Here is a 19403-nt window from a genome sequence, read left to right as displayed (position 1 = left end):
TTTTTTTTTTTCTCTCTCTTTTTTTTTTTTTTTTTTTTTTTTTAGCAGTTAATTATTTATATAATGGGCTGAATTTTCAAAGTGTCTGTCCTCTCTACACTCTCTCAAAGTGTCACTGCTCCTGTGTCATGCCAGGGCTCTTGTCCTATACCTCTCAGTACTATCTGTGTGTTTGTTAACCTTGTGCTACCCAGGAGGTACCTAGAATAAGGCTGACACCACAACTGCAAAAACTTGCTCCAGGTTTTGCTACAACTGAAATGCATGGAGGGTGCTGTCAGTCTGCTCCAGAGCATGCAGGTGAGAGTTCTTCTGTACCAAATGCCCAGAGATTGGGCCTGGTCCCCAACAGTCATTGTAGAAACAATCAGACCATGCAGTTACTTGATGTCAGCTCAGGAAAACAGAAGAAAATTGAATTATCTTTGTTATTCTACCTGGCATTTGTTCATGTACAGTATTAATGAACAATACTAAGTCCTTTACAGTGTGATATCGTAAAGAGACTAGAGGAAAGTTGTTAGCAAGAACTATGTTTATGTTTCATCTTCTTTTCATCTTGCTCTTAATCCTCAGCAGAGCTTTCTTACAAAGTACCAAACATAGGGACATATCCTGCTTCTTTATAATGGTAGCAAAGGAGAAAGACTTGAAAAAAAACCCATGTATTGAGCTTGAAATTTTTTTCCATGTGCCAGTTCTGAGAAAGATCTGTAGTTACTAATGTCTTTCTGCTACAGAACTGTTCTAGGAAGAAGCCATTGTCTGTCACCATGGAAAGCAAAGACAAATATAAAACACGACTACTTGGAGTAATGACAAGCTCTCTGTCGGTTACTTTCTGGATTACTTTTATTGAGAACAGTCCATGTCAAAGTTTAGCTTTCAGTTCCATTTTGAGACAGGGCATTTTGTCAGTGGAAGTTGCTTATGGTGGCCTATCAGAGCTTGGTGCAGAATGTCTTTTCTTCATTAGCATTCTTCTCCACACTCTGGTGACGTTTCTTCTTAAATTGGCGTGTTTTGAATTCTTCTGTGATTTCAGAGGTTGACTTCCCTTTTGTTTCTGGGAGGAACAGGTAGATGAGAATCGCTGAAGTAACCAGGACAGCAATAAAGATAAGGAAACAAAAAGGTCCAAGAAGCATCTGGAGATAAAAATAGAATAAGATGAGTGATTTCCCTGGCAACACTTTCCTCTGTAGATTCTTGAAAAGCATTGATTTATCCTTGTGAAATGCAGTACCAGTTGATTTTACAGAAGGAGTATTTATTTATATTTTCAGTATGTTCTTAAGGCAGGAGATGATGTCTGAAGTCCAGGGAAGTGTTTTACATAAATGGCCTTCATATGCCAGTAGCAACAGAAGATTCACAGGTTTGATCATCTACAATACATTTCATCCTACTCCCTGTCCAGACCAGCCTAGGAAACTAATTTAAATTGATGGAGTAAAAGAGAAGATTTGAATGAAATTACATACGACAGCAAAGGGGAAAATCATTCCAGTGAAAGTGAGGCCCAGCCAAATGACGATTCCACCAATTACAAAAGCAGAGGCCCTTGTTGAGAGGGTGAAGATTTCATTCATGACAGATGTGACTGCTCCAGCTGAGGAAAAAACATAAAAAAGCAATAGAAACATTGTTGTAGTTAACCATATTCTTAATGGTGAGTGAACAGTTGTCAGAAGTCAAACACAGCCCCAGTGAATTAGGGTACTCTGAGATCATCTAAATTTGAGCAGCACAGCCATCTCTGTCTGAATTCCCTTACAGACTTATTTTATGGTCCATGGAGAGAGATGGACACTCCTGAGTGTCCCCAATGGCCTATTTATCTCCATTGCCCATAGGAGACACCTGGGTTCTGCTACTGTGAGAATTCGGTTACATTTTCAAGACACTCATGGTCCTCATCTATAGCTCTCACAATAATAAAGGTTGCCACTCCAATCTTCAGACTGTAATAACTGAAAGTCGTGTTTGGCCAGGAAACTTTCAGAGTTAAAGTCGTACTTAGGCAAGTGAGGTCCTAATACAGAGCTGTTGGTTTGGTTCTAGTGTTATTGATGTAGGTGATTCAGGATGACATTAAGAGAGGATGAGAAAGGACAGAGCTGTGCTAAGAGACAGACTATGTGTATTATAAGGTATCATTCTGTAATAGAGTAGGGTTTTACAGGTGAGTTGAGAAAACTGATATTCTAGAAGAGGCTACCTCTGCACTTCAGCAAAGACAGAGGTGGGCCAGATGAGCTTGAAGGCACTGAGCAGCATTCACACCCTCCAAAACAAGTCTTAGTGAATTGATTAACAAGTTGTTGTTTTTTTTTTCTTGAACCTGTAATCCAGTGAGGGGAAACAGGATCCTGATTCATCAAGATCTGAATAATTTCAAGTAATTTGTTAAAGTAATTGTTTCTTGGGTCATTAATTAATAAAAAAATTGGGGGCTTCCGCAGCTTCAGTCCAAACTAAGCTATTGATTTTCAAAGATATATTCACAGTCAGGTTCTCTTTCCATACATTCATGGCCTGTGCTTATCCATGTGGTCCAAGGTGTCCTGTTGTTGCTTTTATTGTTGCACTCACCAGGTCCAATCCCATAGGCAATGATGAATAAAAAGATGAGTACAACACTGCAGTAACGCATCCAGGGGAAACGATCCTAGACAAAGGCAAAAGGAGGGAAGAGAATGAAAAATTGTTTTATAGCTGTATCACAGCTGATACAAACATACAGGAGAAGCAATAAAAAACCCTAATTTAAAAAGGTGAACTACAAAAAAAAAAAAGAAAAAGCCTTGCAAAGAGGCTATGAGCTTGTATTAAGAAGATATTCTGACCTGCTCTTTTGGACATGAAAGCTAAGGTAGGACTATCTGCTGTCCTGCACAAAGAATTCTGATGCAGGTCCACTCCCAGAGAGACGTTTGCTTACGCTCAGTAGCAGGCTTGTTTCCAGCAACACCAGTATCAGAGCCATCAGCAAATAACCACCCCACAAGAGTATCCGACGTCCAAAACGATCAATAATGGAGCTCTGAAGAGTAGAAAAAAAGTGCATCTCACTGGAAGCATGGCAACATCCAGCTGCCAGCTGTCCAACAAATCAAGCATTCTTCTTGAGATCTTTTTACTTTAGAGAACACAAATCTTATTGGTACCAGGTTTGTTACTGTATTGATTTTTTTCCAGCTTCCTATGCTCTGAATTACCATGGCCGCCCAACATTGCAGCTACTTCTTCATAAACACTGCAATAATGTAAGCATGGTATGGCTCGATTTGAAGAGATAGATATTCACAAATATGTGGAAATAAGTATAGATATTTATGCGTTAATGACATTTCATTTATATCTATATGAACAAGAGAGGGATTTTTATAAGAAATTATGGAGAATGAAAGTGAGAAGAAAGATGTAAAAGGTGGGACAAAATTTGGAGCAGATCGTAACAACCATTTTACAAATCTATGCAGCACCACAGAAAAATTCTTCAGTTCATAAGGATAAGATTAATTTTCTTTAAGGAAGAATAGACTCAACTCACATGGACTTTAAGTCTTGAAGCCCCAGAAAGGTCTGACTTACACAGAGGATGATAGAGGTGAGCTCAGAGACCGCAACTCCTAGAGATACATATGGGATTATGCTTTCCTGCAGGTTGGCTGTCTGAAAAATTTCTGAGGTGTAAAAGGTGATCTGGGAAATAAGAAACATTTTCAAAGTTAAGCATAGCCAATAGATGTGCTGTGAGTTTATTCAGCATCACTTGTTCCTTCCAGGAACTTATGCTGAGTTGGATCTCTTGCATTCCCACCTGAGCAGCTCCCTTAAAGGTATGAAGATTACTAGGGATGATACCACTGAGGTTGACCAGCAGTGGGCTCTGTGTGAGGAGGAATAATGTAGATCCAGAGGAAAGTGACAAGCTGGAATTGTGGTGCTTTGATTACCTAATAGTAGATATAAGCATGGAACTGGGGTGTACTCAACTGCACTCAGGCCACAGAGCTGCAGGCTCAGTAAAAGGAGGAGCATGGTACTCAGCTGCGGGTACACAGATGGTTCTTTCAGCACCTCCAGGACATTCAGGATTTTGGTGCCTTTTGTTACAGCCTTTTCCTTCATCAGGTCATCAAATTCAGATTGATAATTCCCTTCTCCCCAGAGTTGCTTCATGGCTACGGAAGAGATAGAATGAAGTATAATCCCCCAGCATCTGATTCAGAGTTCTGTAGTTTTCAACTTTTAATTATATCAAACATTTGCAGTTCTGTTCATGCTTTGATTCATGTCAATGAGAAAAGGACTTGAACATCACTTGTTGGAACAGACTGAAACTTCCCTGGAAAACAGCTTTTAATTTGCTGTAGCATTTAGGAGTAGATCTTACATATTTCTGATTACCCCACTTATTCTGGAGGACTTCAATTATGTAATTATCAAGAAATCTGTAGTTGGCTAAAAGAAAAGCTGATTCCCTCTATTAGCTTCACTTTTGAAAGAGTTATTCTTTAACAAATACCTCAAGTTTTATTTTACCTTTCAAGCAGCCAGCCTTGTCTCCTTTTTGCAGCAAGAGATAGGGAGGGGACTCAGGAAAGAACGGCAAAAAGAGCAGTTGAATCAATGCCACCAACCCAGAGAAGGACAATAGCACATTCCACATGTCTTCAGTCCCTAAAAGATCTCTATGAAAGCACATGAGAGTGTATTTCTAGTCCACTGCAATTACGATCTATAATTAGTTTGGTATTTTCTAGATCCTAGGCAAGCTAAAGAGACACAATATATATTCAGCTGTTGGAAAGATACATTGGAATGGAGATGTTTAGGTTAGGGAAAGAAAAATAAACTAACATTTTATTTCTACTGCAAGACTGAGATTTTTCTTGTAATTTGAGTATTTTCTAAACATCAGTGAAGTCTGAATATTCCCACAATAGCTCTCTGAACTAATACTGCAATTCTGCTGGAGGTCATAAAGAAATTAGCAGAGATTTCAGATCTCAAAAGTTTACTAGGAGTGTTTACATGCAATATTTTCACATTAACTTCAGCACAGAGACTGCACCTCCAGAGGTGGATTAATCCTTTCCCAAGAGAAGGACCTTTCTCTCCCCAGTATAGGATAGGGAAACCTCAGTGACTGGTATGGGGTAGGTGCATCTTTTTTGACAACTGTGGTTAAGCAAAGTAAAACCCTGAGTGTATGTCTGTTTCTAGGACCGGGAGAACAACACATCCCTGCCATGCAGAAGACAAATAAATAGCAAACAGCATGAAAAGGAGTAGCACAAATACCTTAATCCAAGAATCCTTGCCACAGCTTTTCCTAGTGCAAGAAACACAGAGCAGGTCACATTTACAAACCCACGCAACTTCTTAGGTGAGATCTCTCCAGCATACTGAACATGGGCACCCATATGGATTCCTAAAGTGAAGGGGACACAAGAGAGCTAAAGCTGCAGAAAGCAAGAGATTTCATTTTACCGTCAGCTAAAGGTAGCACTTTCCTCCCTCTTCTCAACTGTTGGCTATATATCCTTTCCAATGATAGGCTGAAAATGTACCTTTTACTTTAAGCAAAATGTTTAGCTAATCCATCAGATCTCTCTCTCAAAAAGACCTCTTGAAGGCAAAGGACAGCTCATCTTACCTTTTCCCAATCTGTTCCTTGTTCCACTGGAGTTACTGTGCATGCCCAGGTACTTCCAGCAGGAAGATTTCTGTATTCACCCCAAAGAAGTCACACTAACATGGAGTAGTGGGGAGTCCTACCAGCACCGATGCCCTCGAGGAAGCGCCCAATCAGGATCATCTCAAAAGACTTGGCTCGCCTGCTGAAGCCAGTATGCAGTGTGGCTATTATTAGGACCACGTCGTTGAACAGCAGACTTTTCTTCCTGCAGCAGCAAATGACATGTGGGCACAATCAATTTTTTACTTTTTAATCTTTGACAAACAATTGCCTGTTCTCTGGATTTACAGACCAAGCCATGGCCATGTTTAAAGCCATTGCTTATAAGACAACCATACCAGATCATGAAAAGGCATGATATCTTTGCAGAAAGAGGGAAGCTAGGTTCCTTCTTTCCATTCTAACACTATATGAGCACACCATGAGGCTGAAGAATCCTGCAGGATAAATCCTGATAAGGAACAATCTTTTCACTTCTTTCCTATGGGCAAGGCTCCCCTCTCAAACACTGCATGTGTCCCCAGAACAAGGCAAATCCAGCTTCACTGAGGACTTCCTTCATTGTCCACCTTAAGCTAGAGAGTTCTGGTTTTGTCCTTTGTGGTCACCCTCGAAGAGAAATTTATGAATGTGGCCAGAGGGGACTTCTGCTCATCTTTGCTGAAACTCTGGTTATTATTACAGAACCTGCAGGTTTTTTACAGGCTGTGATTAATTAAAAATAATAATAATAAAAAAAAAAAGCAAAAGAGCAAGTAAAAAAGAGTTCTGCCTACAGAATATCAATCCCCCTGTGCCCCACTGCAGTGTTGTTGGGCTCCCTAGGTCATTATTGCCAATAAAGACATTTCAGAGACTTATTTTTTTCCCTGCAATTTCAGCAAAAATACAAAAAGTATTATGTGTAGAGGAAGTATTTATGGCACAAAAAACTGTGACAAGGGAATCCAAAATAGTTGTATATTCCTATCTCTCTAACGTACCCAGGTGTAGTTAGTTATACATGTTGGGTTAATTATGCACCAGAAGGGGGCAGTGAGAATTCTGACATCCATAGTGTTACATGAGTAGTAGTCAGCTGCTCCCCTTGGTTAGTGAGCTGGTGGGAAATATACTTACTTTCCATATTTTGCAGCCAGGTACCCACTACACAGACACCCTATCATTCCACCCACACAGTACATAGACACAATGAAGGACCACAACAATGTGAGTGTCTCCTGATGCAGCACAGAACCGTATCTCTCCAGCCAAGTTTCATTGATAAACTTCTGAATGTACTGGGACAGAAAAAGAGATTTTAATTTCACTGATGCACTAATCACAATAGTTCTTAATAATGTTTACAACTTGAAAAAAAATTAGATTGATAGTAATTACTAAAATCATGACTATGGGACACTTGTTGGCAAGTTTTAACTGATATTTCCTCTCAAACAGCCTCATAGTGGAAGATAATCTTTCAAAAATTAATTGTACTCTTTAGTCTGTTGGATCCTGTTTCTCCTACACCAAAATATTGGGACTTTAAAAAAATCTAGTGAAGTGCAAATGTTCTTGTTGCAGGTAGCAGATATAAGAGAAAGGGCTGAACTAAAGGTTGAAACTCAATCAGCTTTTTTTTTTAAAAATCTTTTTTCTCTAGGGCATGGTCTTTAAGGAGGGTGTTTCAGTGTTTTCAGTATGTTGTTTCCACACTGTTCTGTGGGAAGTTGTCCTTGGAGCACAGCTCTTAGCAATCATGCAAACTCATTTTGTCCTTTGACAGTGGACAGTATGGCATTGGAAAGCGCTGGGAATAAACTCACATGGCAATACCTAACAGGCTTTTGAGAGCACCTTCAAGGTTTAAGGCCTAGTCTCATGAAGAGCAGTTACAAATGTGGCTTTATGAAGGATTTTCTTACCGGAGAAGTATAATTGATCACAGACATTTGAAAACCAGATAGGTGGGTTCCACCAATTCCCAGCACCATAATCATCAGCAATACTTTCCGGTATTGAACCTGCCAAGGATGATGAAACACATCTGAAGTTCCTGATACCAGAGACAATTTATGAGCTTTTATATTTCCATATTTAAGAAGCTTTTAAAATACAAAATCCATTTTGAATTTGTCAATAATCAAGCAAAATCGCTGGGAAATTGTTAAGATGCAAAACTGCACATTCCTTTATATTCCTCTCCTGGTTATTAGCAGCCTGACATGATGCAGCCTCAAATTCTACTAGCTCTTAAGTCCTCTTAAAGCTCTTTTCTTTCTTTCTTTCACTTTTATTATCCCCATAGGAAACTGCATTTTTAGAGTCTCTACTTGAATGACTCCTGTTTGGGTCCCTTCCAATTCAGCATGTTCTGTGATTCTACGATTCTACAAAATGCTGTGTTTCCATGATGGACACTGGACTTCAGAGCACTCTTCACAAGCACATATGTTTTCAGGCATTTAGTCAGGTCAGATGAGTATCCTTGAGAGTGCAGGGCAGTAAAGCAGGAGGGTTTTTTCTGTTTTGACTTTTTCATTGCTGCTATTTTCTATCTTTCTCAAAATGCCTATTCTCTCCTGGTTTTCCAGGTCCTCTTTTAAACCTCCCAATCTTTTGTACTTCTAAGATATTGTCTGGAGATGCTATGTAGTCGGTCTTACTGCTGAAGCAGTGTTATCCCAAGCATGTGCTCTGTTGCTTAGTTTGTTACATGAAAGATTGATTCCTTTTGCTGTAATCTTTAAAGATCATGCTGCTGTTAGCAACTAGGGCTAGAAGACAAGAAGTTGGATACTCACCAGGTCTGAGAGGAAACCAGCCATTTCCCCTTAACAACCTGCCTGCTCTGAGATCCCTTGTCAAGTCTGTCAGATGAGAGATGTTTTTTACATTTAGATTACAAGAATTTGAGATCATAGCACAGAAGTTAAATTCTAACTATGTGGCTTTTGGTAAATCGTGTCCTCCTCTAACACTGGCCAGGGCCTCTTCTTGCTGGTTTAATTATTCTAAGACCCAGATATGGGAAGTTGATTACAACATTGGTAAATGTTTACCCTTCTTGTAGTGGGAGTGCTCCCCACTATTCGCACTGCTAGAACAGCTGTATGTTCCTGTTGTGTGAGGAGGCAGACAGTGCTACCAGCTTCCCTCCAGGGCAGCAGGGTCCCTCCTCACCTCTCTGACCAGCAGCTTAGGCAGAGAGTGTTTTCCTCCTCTCCCCTCTACTGCAGATATAAGACACCTAGTGTTGTAGCTAAGCTGCAATGCCTCTTCTAGCATGTTATATTCTATTGTTTGGAGTGATTTGAACAATTTCCCAGTTGCAGGACACAAAGTATCTGAATATTGGCACACTGGGTCCTTGCTAACACCCAGTTCTTTATAGAGGGTCAGGCTGTTGCCAGAACCGCTCAGAAGCCTCACTCTTACCTCCCTGTAACAGTGGAGTTGTACTACTGTGTGCTGGAGTGAGATGCTCATTCTGCTCTGCCTTGAGAATTGATTTTAAGAAGTACTTTTCACCTGGAAATCAGCTAAAGACTATTTACAAAGAGTGTAAGTTAGTTCTTGTTTCTTTCAGGCTTCTACCTATTACATGTAACATTCTGTACTACACTGAACACAACAAAAACCACTCTGTACTGCAAAGATTTAATTGCCTATGGTGAGTGCTGAAAGGGGAGGTGGGAAAGTGGAGTTATGGTTCTGAAAGCACCAGAAGCTTTGCTCAGGAGCAGGGTGGCAGCACTGACATACCTCCTACCGTTTGCTTTTCATGTTACAGGGACTGCCAGCAGCTCCATGCTCTCCTGGGCCCTGTGCCCTGCAGCACAGGGTGAGCTTGCTGAGTCACACCTTGACCTTTCTCCTACTGGATGTCTCTCCAAACCCACTGCCTGGGTGTCTCATTGCACTTGTGTGATCCTGGAAATCAAATATGTGCACAGCAGATTCACCAGTACATTTTAACCTTTATTCCCTATCCATGCTAGTTTATGGCAGCATTAATGATTTACCATGCTTTCCCTCTAGCAGACAGTATTTACTAGGAGGAGGGAAGAAGGGAAGAAGTCAGGCATGCTGGACAAGATCATGCTGTAGAAAGACATGTAAAGAAACGAGCTTTTAGTGTCTTGTAAGATACTAAAAACTTCCTCACTGGGAACCAGTAAGGTTAAGAAAGACCAGACCAGATAAAGACTTTTAAACTAATCAATGTCTTACCTAATCATTTCTTTTCAAAATACTTTAAATGTTGGGTTTTTTTCTTTTTTTCTTTCTGTATTCTTGACCAGGAGAAGGAATGTAAGTTGCTTCCTACTGTGGTATTGTGCAATCCAACACCTCTGGCCTTGAAATTCCAAACTTTGTCTAGCTTTTTTTTGGTAATATGATTGCCACAGGAAGGATGGCTGTGTTGGGGAAGTCCACTGCTCTTGGTATTAGCCCTTGGCTCTGCCACAAATATTGTTAGAGGACAGTGTGAAGATAAACCAGCAGGAGCCTTAGAGCTGTGAAAGAAACTGAAACTTATTATTCAGGTCCTTTTGCAAATTCTACTGTGCAGCACCTGCAACAGTCAGTAGTGAAAATCTCATTTCCAGAACAAGACACAGTATTCCTTGACCCCAACAACACACTTCCAGAAGATACTCTTGGGAACTCAATCCCGTTGAACCCCAGTGTTCCTTTTCTCTGACAGAGAACTCCAAGCTCAAGACATGCGGCATAATCAGACCTAATGAAGAAGAAGCTGCAGCTCTGGTTTCATCACTCATGCTTTCCTTCAGTGCTGCAGGTCACAGGTGTGGTCATAAGCTACTCAAGAAAGTCCGATTGCCCTTTACACAATTAGACTTGCTCTCAAGTCTGATTGTAAGAGGGGGAAACATTGCATATCAATTCTGTCTACTGATAAGCAAGGTACTCTTCTTCCACTGGACTAAAGAGCTAAACACTTAATTTATCTGCACTGAAGCTCCTTCTCTGGGAAGGCTCAGCAACACTGAACTTGTTAATAGAAGCCGATAATTTTAACATTAAAGCTGTCTTTTTTTAATCTTAGTTTCACAAGCATGTTGTACATCTGAACCTTTCACACTCCCTTTCTCCAATAACTGTAGACTCCTGGTTTTGGTAAGAAGAATAGTAGATCCTGTGTTTCCAATGTATGCAGATGCTAATCTGCAGGTCTTATTTCTGTATTTTTTTTCCTGCAGAGGATTTAATTCAGCTCATATTTCAGCAGTTGTAGAGAACCACAAAATCCATCCTGCACCCTACACTGCAGGTGATTATTTTTAAAATACACATTTCTGCTGTTTGTGGAGCAATGGATTCTCTCTTGCTTAGTGAGGCTTCTGGGCACTGCAGTCATAAAAGAGCAAAATACTGAGTGGAGATTTTGTCATTAAAGTCTAGTAACAGTCATTACTGAGTAACTCTGCTGTAGGGCTGTCTGCCCCTTCTTTCCACGATAGTTGAGGCGGTTGAACTCCTCCATGACCTGCAGCATGGTCTTTCCTTTGGTCTCTGGCACCACCAAGAAGACAAAGATAGCCATGGACAGGCAGTATGTCAGGAAAATGATGAAACAGAAACTACCAAGACCTTCCTAAAGGAAAGAAAGAGACAAAATGTGTTCATATAAATTCATCTTGATTTCTTTTTCTTATGGTTCTTCCTTATGGTTTTGTGTTTACTAAAAAACTTGGCCAGGGACTCAGTTGATGTAAACCTTCCTTGCTGCCACCTGGGGAATGGCACCAAGTGGTCAGATGAGCTAATTCTTCTTTCCTGTTTTAAGGCAAAAAAGTAGTTTGCTCAGCAGACATTGAATGTCATTGCTTGGCAATTCAGAGAAGAGCTGAGCTCTTCTGTTCCACTCCATCCCTCTCAGTCAGTGCCAGACCGGGGAAGGTACATAGTGTGTTAGCTCTGTCCTCCTTGCTCAGTCCAAAACTGCAAAGGCTTTAGTTTCCTCCTACTTCCTAGTGCTGGGAGAGATCTCCAGGACTGCCCATTTTCCACATTAACCCCCAAGGGCATGCACATCAAGGACAGGAGGGGGAAAGAAGGGAGCCCTTCATGACATTCAAATGACATCTAAAAGTGCCTCTGTCACCACTTGTGTGTCTGCCAGTGTCACACTTACTGTGTGTGCAGTTAGCAGCATTTTGTGGGTTTGCTATGCTTTGACTTGGTACCTGGGTAAAAAGAAAGGAGCTGTCAGAACTGCCATTGGTTTGGGGTCTGTCCTTTGTGTGAAGTGTTGAAAAAGAGAAGTATGCTCTGGGTTGAAGAAGGGTCTAACCTCTGAACTGAAACAAAACACCCTGCTTTGCTTACCACAATGAAGGGGAACAGAAGTCCAAGGAGGAAGAGTTGGATCCAGTTTGTAATTCCATTAAAAACATAAGCAGCTGGTCTGTATGACTGAATAAATATTTCTGTGGGCAAGGGGCATAATACTGCAGCTGAAAAAATGTTGGAGAAAACAGGAAGTTTAGCAGTTTTGCAAGATGCTTCTCTAACTCACTCTTCCTATTGCCACATAGTTAATGGTTTTAACTGACCTGGAAGTGTCAAGAGGAAGGCATGAAGGGATGCCATATAAAATGACGTTCTACCTCTGACCAGAGTATGGAGGGGAACATCTACCCCTGTGCTGAACTGGGAGAAGGGATTCATGCTAGCTGTGGAACAGCTGTGCCTGGAACCTCTCCTAAAGGCTGCAGTGAGGAAGGAATGAGTCTATGAAACCATTCCAGTAGAAAATACCAACCTGGCCCAGCACCAAAGCTCATGATGAAAATAAAGATGAGTGCAACAGAGCAGTATGGTACCCAGGAAAAGGAATCCTATGTAAGGAAATGAAAAGCAAATAAAATCAGCAACTAAAATTTTATTTAACCAGCTCCATTAGAAACATTCATCACTGCTATGTATGCATGTTTAAACACACATCTGTTTCCTTTGCTTCCAGAAACTTCACAAGGAGATAGTCTTGGCAGTCATCATGGTTGTATAAAGCTATTGGCTTTAATCTGCATGTATATGGCTGGGAACAGGCCTCTGTTAGTAGGATGGTTAGCCCCAAAAATACTTCTGCTCCCACTAGTAAGTGATTTGGGGGATGGGAAATAGTAATGGCATCTGCCATACAATAAAACATGAAGGAGGGGCACAGCTCTAATGCAGAAGTGGGGTCTTACCTGTAGTGAAAGCGTGACTGTGAGGAGCCCCAAAGCCAAGGCCATAACAGTGTAGCTTTTCCACAGCAGTGTCTTCCTCCCTGCACGCTCAATTAGAAAACCCTGCAACCAGGAGGACACTCTGTCAGCTCCAAAGGACTGAACTTAAAGGCAGGCGCTGGTGAGTGGCTCTGGTAGCTGCCTTCACTGGCCAGGCTCTTTGAAGAGCTGGGGACTGGGATGTGGGACCTCGTCTGGTGAGTAAAAGCATCTGGGGAGGCTGAGCAGGACCAGGAGCTGCAGGAAGCAGGGAAGGCAAGGAGGTGCAGGGCTGCAGGCAGCACTGCCTGGGCATCAGAGGCCTCAGGATGCATTCTGCAGGCAAAGGAGAGTCAGGAAGGGCAGCAAAGTGGAAACTCTTGCACAGTTAATTGCCATGAAACCTACAGCCATGAGTCCTGCTGACAAGAGGACACAGGACCTGTCACCTGCCCTTCCTACAGAGGAAAACTGGAACTCCCAAGGCTGGCTCAGGCTGGGCTGTGATTTTGAGAGAATGACTCTTCTATCCTCCCATAAATTGAATATAAATGCTCATGCTTGTATGGTGTGTGGAGATAATTTTGTGTGATCAGTGCAAATATTTGTTGCAGAAGTTTGATTCCTGAAGCTCCATCAGAGTGGTTCTAAAGATTGAAAGGAACAATGCATTGCAGCAGGATGAAATTCAGCTGAAGAGTCACTTACACACAGAACTGTGGAGAGGATCTCGGTGATCCCAAGTCCTAGGGAGACGTAGTGGGTTTGAGCAGGGGGAATTCCAGCCTTTATAAAGACATTGTATGCATAAAAGTAAACCTGGAAAGAGTAGAAATATGTCAAGGGTCTACCCATGTGGTCATGTTTACATTGGCTTCTGTCCTGTTTGACAGAAAATAACTGATCAGACTGTAGCAAAAGAGAAAATAATCTTCTGGATTTCAGTAACTAACCCTCAGTGATTTCTCAAGGCTTATTTGTGCAGAACAGCTTTTACTAACTGCTCTGTCTTGAAGTCAGTATCAAATATAGCCTTTCCTTCTCTTTTTCCTTGCTTTTATCACTGCCTTTGTCTTATGTTACAGGTTATAATTCTGACATCTTTCACATATTTTAGTGTCTCATGTACTCATGTCCCCTCCTTATAGCCACTGTTTCAGTCAGCATTTTACTACCTATTGCAGAACTTACGAGAAAGTGTAGGCATTCCAGAAGCAGAGGGAAGCAGGACACCTACCACATTGGCACCAATTAACTGTGTGCATGAGGAGACAAGGAAGAGAGTGATGAGCTGCCAACGAACAGCTTTGTCACGGAAGAGATCACAAACGCTCTTGGACTTCTCCCCATGGATGGCTTCCTGCTCTGCCATCATGTCATCTATTTCAGCCATATGGTCACCATCTCCCCAGAGCTGTTTCACAGCTGGAAGAAGAGGAAGAGAGAAGGTGACTCCTGGTCCCAGCTCAGCAGCACAGGCATTCATTCATTCATTCATTCATTCATTCATTCATTCATTCATTCATTCATTCATATTACTTCCTGCCTTGCAAAGTGTCTTATTTGAGCTTTGGGCTCTTTGCTTGTGTGAATTTCCTTGAGATCTGGCATCAGATTAGACAAAGATCCAGTTCTGTTTTTACCCATAAATCTTAGTCATGACCTCACCTTTGGCCAGTAGCTGTCTACAGTGTTTCAACATAAATCACACCTAAATTTTCCCCAATTCTTCCCCAAATACCCTCCTGCTAAAGGTGCAGTTCTAGTGCATGCACCAAAACACACACAAGGAGAAATAACCCCTACATTAAAAAAATAAGTCTACATCCAAAGATTTCTCTCTTCTACAGTTAAAAACCCACAATGGCTGTTCCTCTGCTTATGTCAGGAGTTTCTGCCAGGTTTCCTGAAGAACTGGAATGCTTATGGATTTGAGATGTCAGTGAAGAGCGCCCCTCCTTTAGAGAAGGTATTCACACCCTGACTGTTCAGGGCACCGTCTATTGATGGAAATACAAGCTCTGTGTGATCACATCCCTCAGAAAATTCTGGCAGGGGGTAAGGGAATACTAGAGCACTGATGTCAAAACAGACAAGACTTTCATTAAAGCTGAAGGTGGTTTCAGAGCTAGAAGTCCAAGAGTCTTTTTCCCAACTGTACCTCCCTTCCAGGCTCCTGTGGAGCTTTACTGTATTTTCCACTTTTTGCTAAAATGAATGCTTTGTGGCCCATTTCCTTACCCTTGATGCACCCCTCCTTGTCCTTTCTGTCAATGAGAAGGTAGCGGGGAGAGTCTGGGAAGAAGGGGAGGGTGAGAAGCTGAAGGAGGGCAGGGAGCGCATTGGCTGCCATGAGAACAGGCCAGAGAGCATCTACTCCAAGAACTTCTCTGAAATAAAACCAGCAGAGCAAGAGGAGCTGAGCAGCTGTGTGCAGGCCAGGTGAGCACATGCAGACACAGGTTGGTCCCTCAGCCCTGCTGCATGTGCGTGGCAGAATAAATTAAACAGGTCTCAGACCCCCTTACCTGAGACCCAGAGCAAATCCTACGAACTTCCCAACAGCAACGGCAGTAGAAGCTGTTACGGCAATGAGCCCGCGGAGCTTCCGTGGGGCACATTCCCCAGCATACATGAGATTGATATTCAGAGCTAAACCTGCAGTAACAAAGGACTGTTCAAAGGGCAATTCAGATTCCCATAGGCCTGATGGTTTGGAGGGGACCATTACGGGCAAAGCATAAAGGGTTAGGGGCTGAGATACTTTTTTAACTGCACTGAGTATGTGTCTGCCTAACATGAAGCATGTTCCCAGCAAAGGATTGCTGTTGCTCCCTTTAATCTCAGGTTATATATTCAGCATCTACTCAGGCTGCTTATGTGCCTCATCTTGTGCTTGAAACCAAGTGAACAAATGGTATATATTCCATTTGCTAAGTGAATTCATTAATATACATCCCCTTTCTTAATTTTTCTTTGCTGTTGTTTTTGGTTATATTATTTTTATCAAAATGCAGAGGGATCAGAAAGACTGACGGAATGCCTTCTGAGGCATATGGAAATTAGGAATGCCCAGCTTGAAAACCATTCCCTTCTCTGTAATATGGAAGGCAGTATCAGCCAGAAGAAGCAGCAATAGAACCCACAGCAGTCAGCTTTCCATGGAGTGAGCATGCTCCCCAGAAACATTGCATGTTTTAGCCTTTTCACAAATTGGCAGTACTTTTTATATGGATTGGATGTAAATATAAAAGAATGAGAAATTGAGATGTCACACATGATTAATTTAATTGCATTTGTGTTTTCTTATTTAGTAGAAAATGAGTTCCACAATCAGGCCCTCTGCAGAGTTTAGTGTAATCCATGATCAGTATATTTGGTCTGGTAAATCCTTGTGACTTCCAGTCATGGCTCTCCCAGGTATTTAATACCACAGGCTGCTAATTTACCTCCACACACTCCAGAGAACACTCTTCCAGCAATGATCATCTCAAAGGATCCACACAGCCGGCTGAGTCCCATCAGAGCTGCGCTCAGCAGAGCAGGGATATTGGCAAGCAGCATGGCCTTCTTCCTGAAATTCATTTAAATTACTGTGAGCATAAATGTTGTCCATGTGTCATTCATAGCCTGGCAAAAGTGGCATGAATTGTACCATAGTTAAAGACTCTGTGCTGGCTTCTGAGAGCAGCTGCAGTGAAGTGAGTAAGAAATGGGAATGGGAAAACTTTGTCATGGACTGGTAAACTTGTTGAAGCTTTCGATGCCTCTAGTGGAGCCACTACCTAGAATGACAAACAAGCTTTGTGCATGGACTCCTGTGATTTCTCTGGACTGGATTCACTTTGGAATTTATAAGGGACAGGGTATGATTTTCTTTGTGATGACTGGCAGATTTTGCCATTCTGTTTTTCCACTGAACTGATCCTTCATCTGAATCAGCTCTGGGCTGCTCACAGTGCCGCTTAACAAGTGATGTTTCTCCCAAGACACAGTCATCTGTTTTTGTAGTTTGTGGGTGTAAACAGAAAGACGAATGTAATCATCATTCCTACCTTCCAAATCTAACAGACAAATACCCAGCAGACAAGGACCCCAGAAGCCCACCGATGCTGTAAATGGACACAATGAAGGACCACATCAAAGTAATCATGTCTTCACTGGGAGAAGAGCCATATCTCTTCAGCCAGGTCTCACGGATGAAACTTTTGATGTACTTTAAAAGAAAAACAGAAATCAATGGACTCGGGCAACATGTCTGTGCATAATTGCACCTCTTTTTTACTTCTCTTACCTACTTACTGGTCTTTTTTATACACTTCTGTCACCACCTTGGTTTAAATCTTAGCCCCAGTGAAATCAAAGGGAATTTTGAGACTAACATTCCTGGAGTTACTGTTTTAGCAACAAGGTGCAATGAAAAAATAAATTAATTAATATATCAATATTAAACATTGACTGAGAATGCCATTAAGAGAGTGTTTATGTGCAAAACACTGATTGTTTTGCTACCTGATCTTCCTTACCATTCCCACTTATCCACCTGCTGTATCCTGTCTGATGCCTTGGGTGAAATCCAGGTTTGACTTCAAGTAACTTCAATGAGATCAGGATTTGTCCCTGGCCCATTGTGGGGTCTCTCTGACCTGCTGTTCATAACCTCTGTGGCACCTTCATTCTTGATGAGGGTTCCCAATGTGGTATTAGTATGATCTAAATGTCCTTGGCACCATTCAGGATGACAAACACCCCCCCCTAATTTTCCTTTTCCAGCTGCAGGTATCAGTGCTGACCTTAGCTCTAGAGCTACTGTCCTTCCCTGTCTTATTTCACCTTGCAGGCACACCTAGACCTAGTATATGTGGCCAAGCAGATGGTACAAAAGACTTCCTGAGCACTGGAAAGAGAAAAGTGTCCTGTGAGCAATCCAACTCAGTAAGGGGAAATGGCTGACTTTACAGGTATCACTCATCCTCCTCCTGCCCAGTTCTGTCACACCAGACAGAGGTTAATAACCCATTAAACACAAGAGCAATAGCAGCTACTCTTAGAACCAAGAAGCCACAGTAAGTGTAGTTTGGAGAGCAGAAGTGAAAAAGTTAGTGAATGCATATAGAGGCAGGAAGGCAATGGAACATTGAAGTCCATGCTGGTAGCTCAGTTTTTTTGAGATGTCCCTCCTTACCTCAGCAGGAGAATTGATAATGGAAACCTGCAACCCATACTGGAAAGCTCCACCAATGCCCAGGACGAAAGCCAAGAGGAAGAGATTGTAGCTCATTTTCTGGAAGGAAATAAAAACAGCAAACAAAGCTGGTACAGCTATTTAGACATGGTCCCAGCTGCCCATTTTCCCTCCAGGAACTCAAAACATCTTAAGCAGTGCCAGGCACCTGCCTCCTCCCAGACCAAGCAGACAGTGCAGAGTGCAAGAGAAGACCATAGCTACAAAAGCACAGGACAGTGAGAAATTTGAGGAGAGACAAAGCTCGTAGCTGTCTCTCAGAATCCAGTTACACACTTCAGTGCTTCTGTCTTCAGCTTTGGCCACCTTAACCTGCTCTATCACAGGGTAACTAGCTGCAGGAGCATGGTGCAATATGCAAGCATTATGTGCACAGTTTCATAGAATCATAAAATCATAGAATCTTAGGGGTTGGAAGGGACCTCGAAAGATCATCTAGTCCAATCCCCCCTGCCAGAGCAGGGTCACCTAGAGTACATCACACAGGAATGCATCCAGGTGGGTTTTGAATGTCTCCGGTGAAGGAGACTCCACAACCTCCCTGGGCAGCCTGTCCCAGTGCTCTGTCACTCTCACAGTAAAAAAAAAAATTTTCAGATATTCACCTTGAACCTCCTATGCTCCAATTTACACCCATCTATTCCATCTATTTGTCCTTCTTCCTCCTCTTCCTTTCCACTTGTTATCCCACCTAAATGAATATTTTGCTCAGTGACTTAGCTGAGACTAGATAAACATTTGGAGATTGAAGGGAATTCCTGGTTTTACAATTTATTCATCCTTTATTAGAACTATATCTGACAGGAGCCTTAGGAATAACTCCGCCATATATCACAGCAATACATGTATACCCCATCCCTCCCACTCCCCCTACTCTCTGTCACTGTCTTGGTGACATTGTGTCCAGCAGTGATGGCATGAGGCTGCACTTCCATCTCCAGAACAGATCATATTCAAAGGCAATGCTGAACAATGATTACAAACATTTACAAGCTGATCTCTAGTCAGAGGAATGCATTGCTTGAATAGGCATCAAATTTATCCATGTTGCAACATTGTTGGCTTCAAAGGAGTCAGCTCTGAATAAATTTGGTATTTGGCACATTCATATATTACTTGACAACAATTGCCTGTTTGTCAAAGCACTGGGAAGACGTGACATTTACAGCTTCTGCTACTAGACATCCCTACTATCCTTTGTGCTACAAAAACATGCCACACATCA

General features: G+C 41.9%; 2 protein-coding genes across 2 annotated transcripts in view; both read right to left on the bottom strand.

Annotated features, from left to right (window-relative positions):
* Window positions 1-941: 941 nt before the first annotated feature.
* Window positions 942-8559, bottom strand: LOC104395111 (solute carrier family 2, facilitated glucose transporter member 11-like). The gene is made up of 12 exons (XM_010004783.1): window positions 8497-8559; window positions 7618-7716; window positions 6830-6990; window positions 5791-5915; window positions 5314-5443; window positions 4552-4700; window positions 4003-4190; window positions 3598-3708; window positions 2945-3046; window positions 2596-2671; window positions 1485-1612; window positions 942-1148 (listed from the first exon to the last, which is right to left on the bottom strand). Exons 1-12 carry the CDS (start codon window positions 8518-8520, stop codon window positions 942-944), a joined length of 1500 nt encoding a protein of 499 aa, XP_010003085.1. The 5' UTR covers window positions 8521-8559.
* Window positions 8560-11111: 2552 nt separating this feature from the next.
* The window catches only part of LOC104395110 (solute carrier family 2, facilitated glucose transporter member 11-like), an 8765-nt gene continuing 473 nt past the window's right edge, over window positions 11112-19403 (bottom strand). The window contains exons 2-12 of the mRNA XM_010004782.1: window positions 18119-18217; window positions 16989-17149; window positions 16383-16507; window positions 15462-15591; window positions 15175-15323; window positions 14171-14358; window positions 13642-13752; window positions 12916-13017; window positions 12486-12561; window positions 12050-12177; window positions 11112-11315 (exon numbers count right to left, since the gene is read on the bottom strand). Coding sequence (XP_010003084.1) covers window positions 11112-11315; window positions 12050-12177; window positions 12486-12561; window positions 12916-13017; window positions 13642-13752; window positions 14171-14358; window positions 15175-15323; window positions 15462-15591; window positions 16383-16507; window positions 16989-17149; window positions 18119-18217 — 1473 coding nt within the window. The remainder of the gene's footprint in view (window positions 11316-12049; window positions 12178-12485; window positions 12562-12915; window positions 13018-13641; window positions 13753-14170; window positions 14359-15174; window positions 15324-15461; window positions 15592-16382; window positions 16508-16988; window positions 17150-18118; window positions 18218-19403) is intronic.

Source organism: Chaetura pelagica, unplaced genomic scaffold (genome assembly GCF_000747805.2).
Source record: "Chaetura pelagica isolate M959 unplaced genomic scaffold, ChaPel_1.0 scaffold249, whole genome shotgun sequence".
Taxonomy (NCBI): Eukaryota; Metazoa; Chordata; class Aves; order Apodiformes; family Apodidae; genus Chaetura; species Chaetura pelagica.
The sequence above is the reverse complement of the archived record's forward strand: the minus strand, read 5'-3'. Positions and strand labels throughout refer to the sequence as shown.